This window comes from Penaeus monodon, chromosome 30 (genome assembly GCF_015228065.2).
Source record: "Penaeus monodon isolate SGIC_2016 chromosome 30, NSTDA_Pmon_1, whole genome shotgun sequence".
Lineage (NCBI taxonomy): Eukaryota > Metazoa > Arthropoda > Malacostraca > Decapoda > Penaeidae > Penaeus > Penaeus monodon.
This window is the reverse complement of record NC_051415.1, coordinates 30,953,155-30,954,110: the sequence shown is the minus strand read 5'-3', so window position 1 is coordinate 30,954,110 and position 956 is coordinate 30,953,155. Positions and strand designations below refer to the sequence as shown.

The 956-nt window shown below is 46.1% G+C and overlaps 1 protein-coding gene across 1 annotated transcript in view; it reads left to right on the top strand.

Moving 5' to 3' along the window:
- Positions 1 to 956, top strand: part of LOC119592405 (probable glutamate receptor) — a 5,890-nt gene that overhangs the window by 2,269 nt on the left and 2,665 nt on the right. Inside the window, exon 3 of the mRNA XM_037941228.1 lies at positions 748 to 921. Coding sequence (XP_037797156.1) covers positions 748 to 921 — 174 coding nt within the window. The remainder of the gene's footprint in view (positions 1 to 747; positions 922 to 956) is intronic.

The window sequence follows — 956 nt, the reverse complement described above, 5'->3', positions numbered from 1 at the left end:
AAAATCGCCAATCCTAGTCTTTCAAGTCTTCCACCTTCAAAATCCCTTTTTCCATTCTCCACTTCTCTCCACTTAAAATCACCTCGTATCTTCATTTTAAAACCAGTCCTCGGATTCACGTTTTCCCTTCTTCTGTCTCTCAAATCCTCTTCATTTTACTTCTTCCACCTTCAAACCCAATCCACTTTTCACGTCTTCCACCTTCAAAATCCACTTTTTACTCTTTTCCACCTTAAAATCACCCGATCCACCTATCCCTTCCTTCTTTTCAAATCCTTTTATTCTTCATCCTTCAAATCATCCCGATTCACTTTCCTTCTCCATTCCTTCGAAATCACACCATTTCTTCTTCCACCTTTCAAAATCCCGGATCCACTTTCTCTTCACTGTTCAAATCCACTCATTCTCTTCCACCTCAAAATCATCCTTTCCACCTTTCTTCTTTTCCACCTTCGAAATCCACTTCATTTGCTTCTTCCACCTTCAACGTCATTCCCGAATCCACCTTTCCCTTCCTCCATCTTCAAAATCCATTTTAATTCCTTCATCCAACTTCAAAATCATCCCCGAATCCACCTTTCCCCTCTTCCACCTTCGAAATCCACTTCATTTGCTTCTTCCAACTTCAAAATCATCCCCGTATCCACCTCTCCCTTCCTCCACCTTCAAAACCCACTTCATTTGCTCCTTCCACTTTCAAAATCGTTCCCGTCTTCCACCTTTCCCCTCTTCCACCTTGCGCCCCAGGTACGCCTGCCGCCAGTCCCGCGACGGGCAGTGGGGCGTGTTGGTGGGCGGGGCATGGACGGGCATCATTCGAGACATCATCGACGGGGAGGCGGACATCGGCGTCGCTGCCTTGGACATCACGCTGAAGAGGAGTGAAGTCATAAGCTACCTGCACACTATTTTGGCCGGAGAGTAAGTTTTTTTTGGGGGGAAATGTGCGTGAAGGA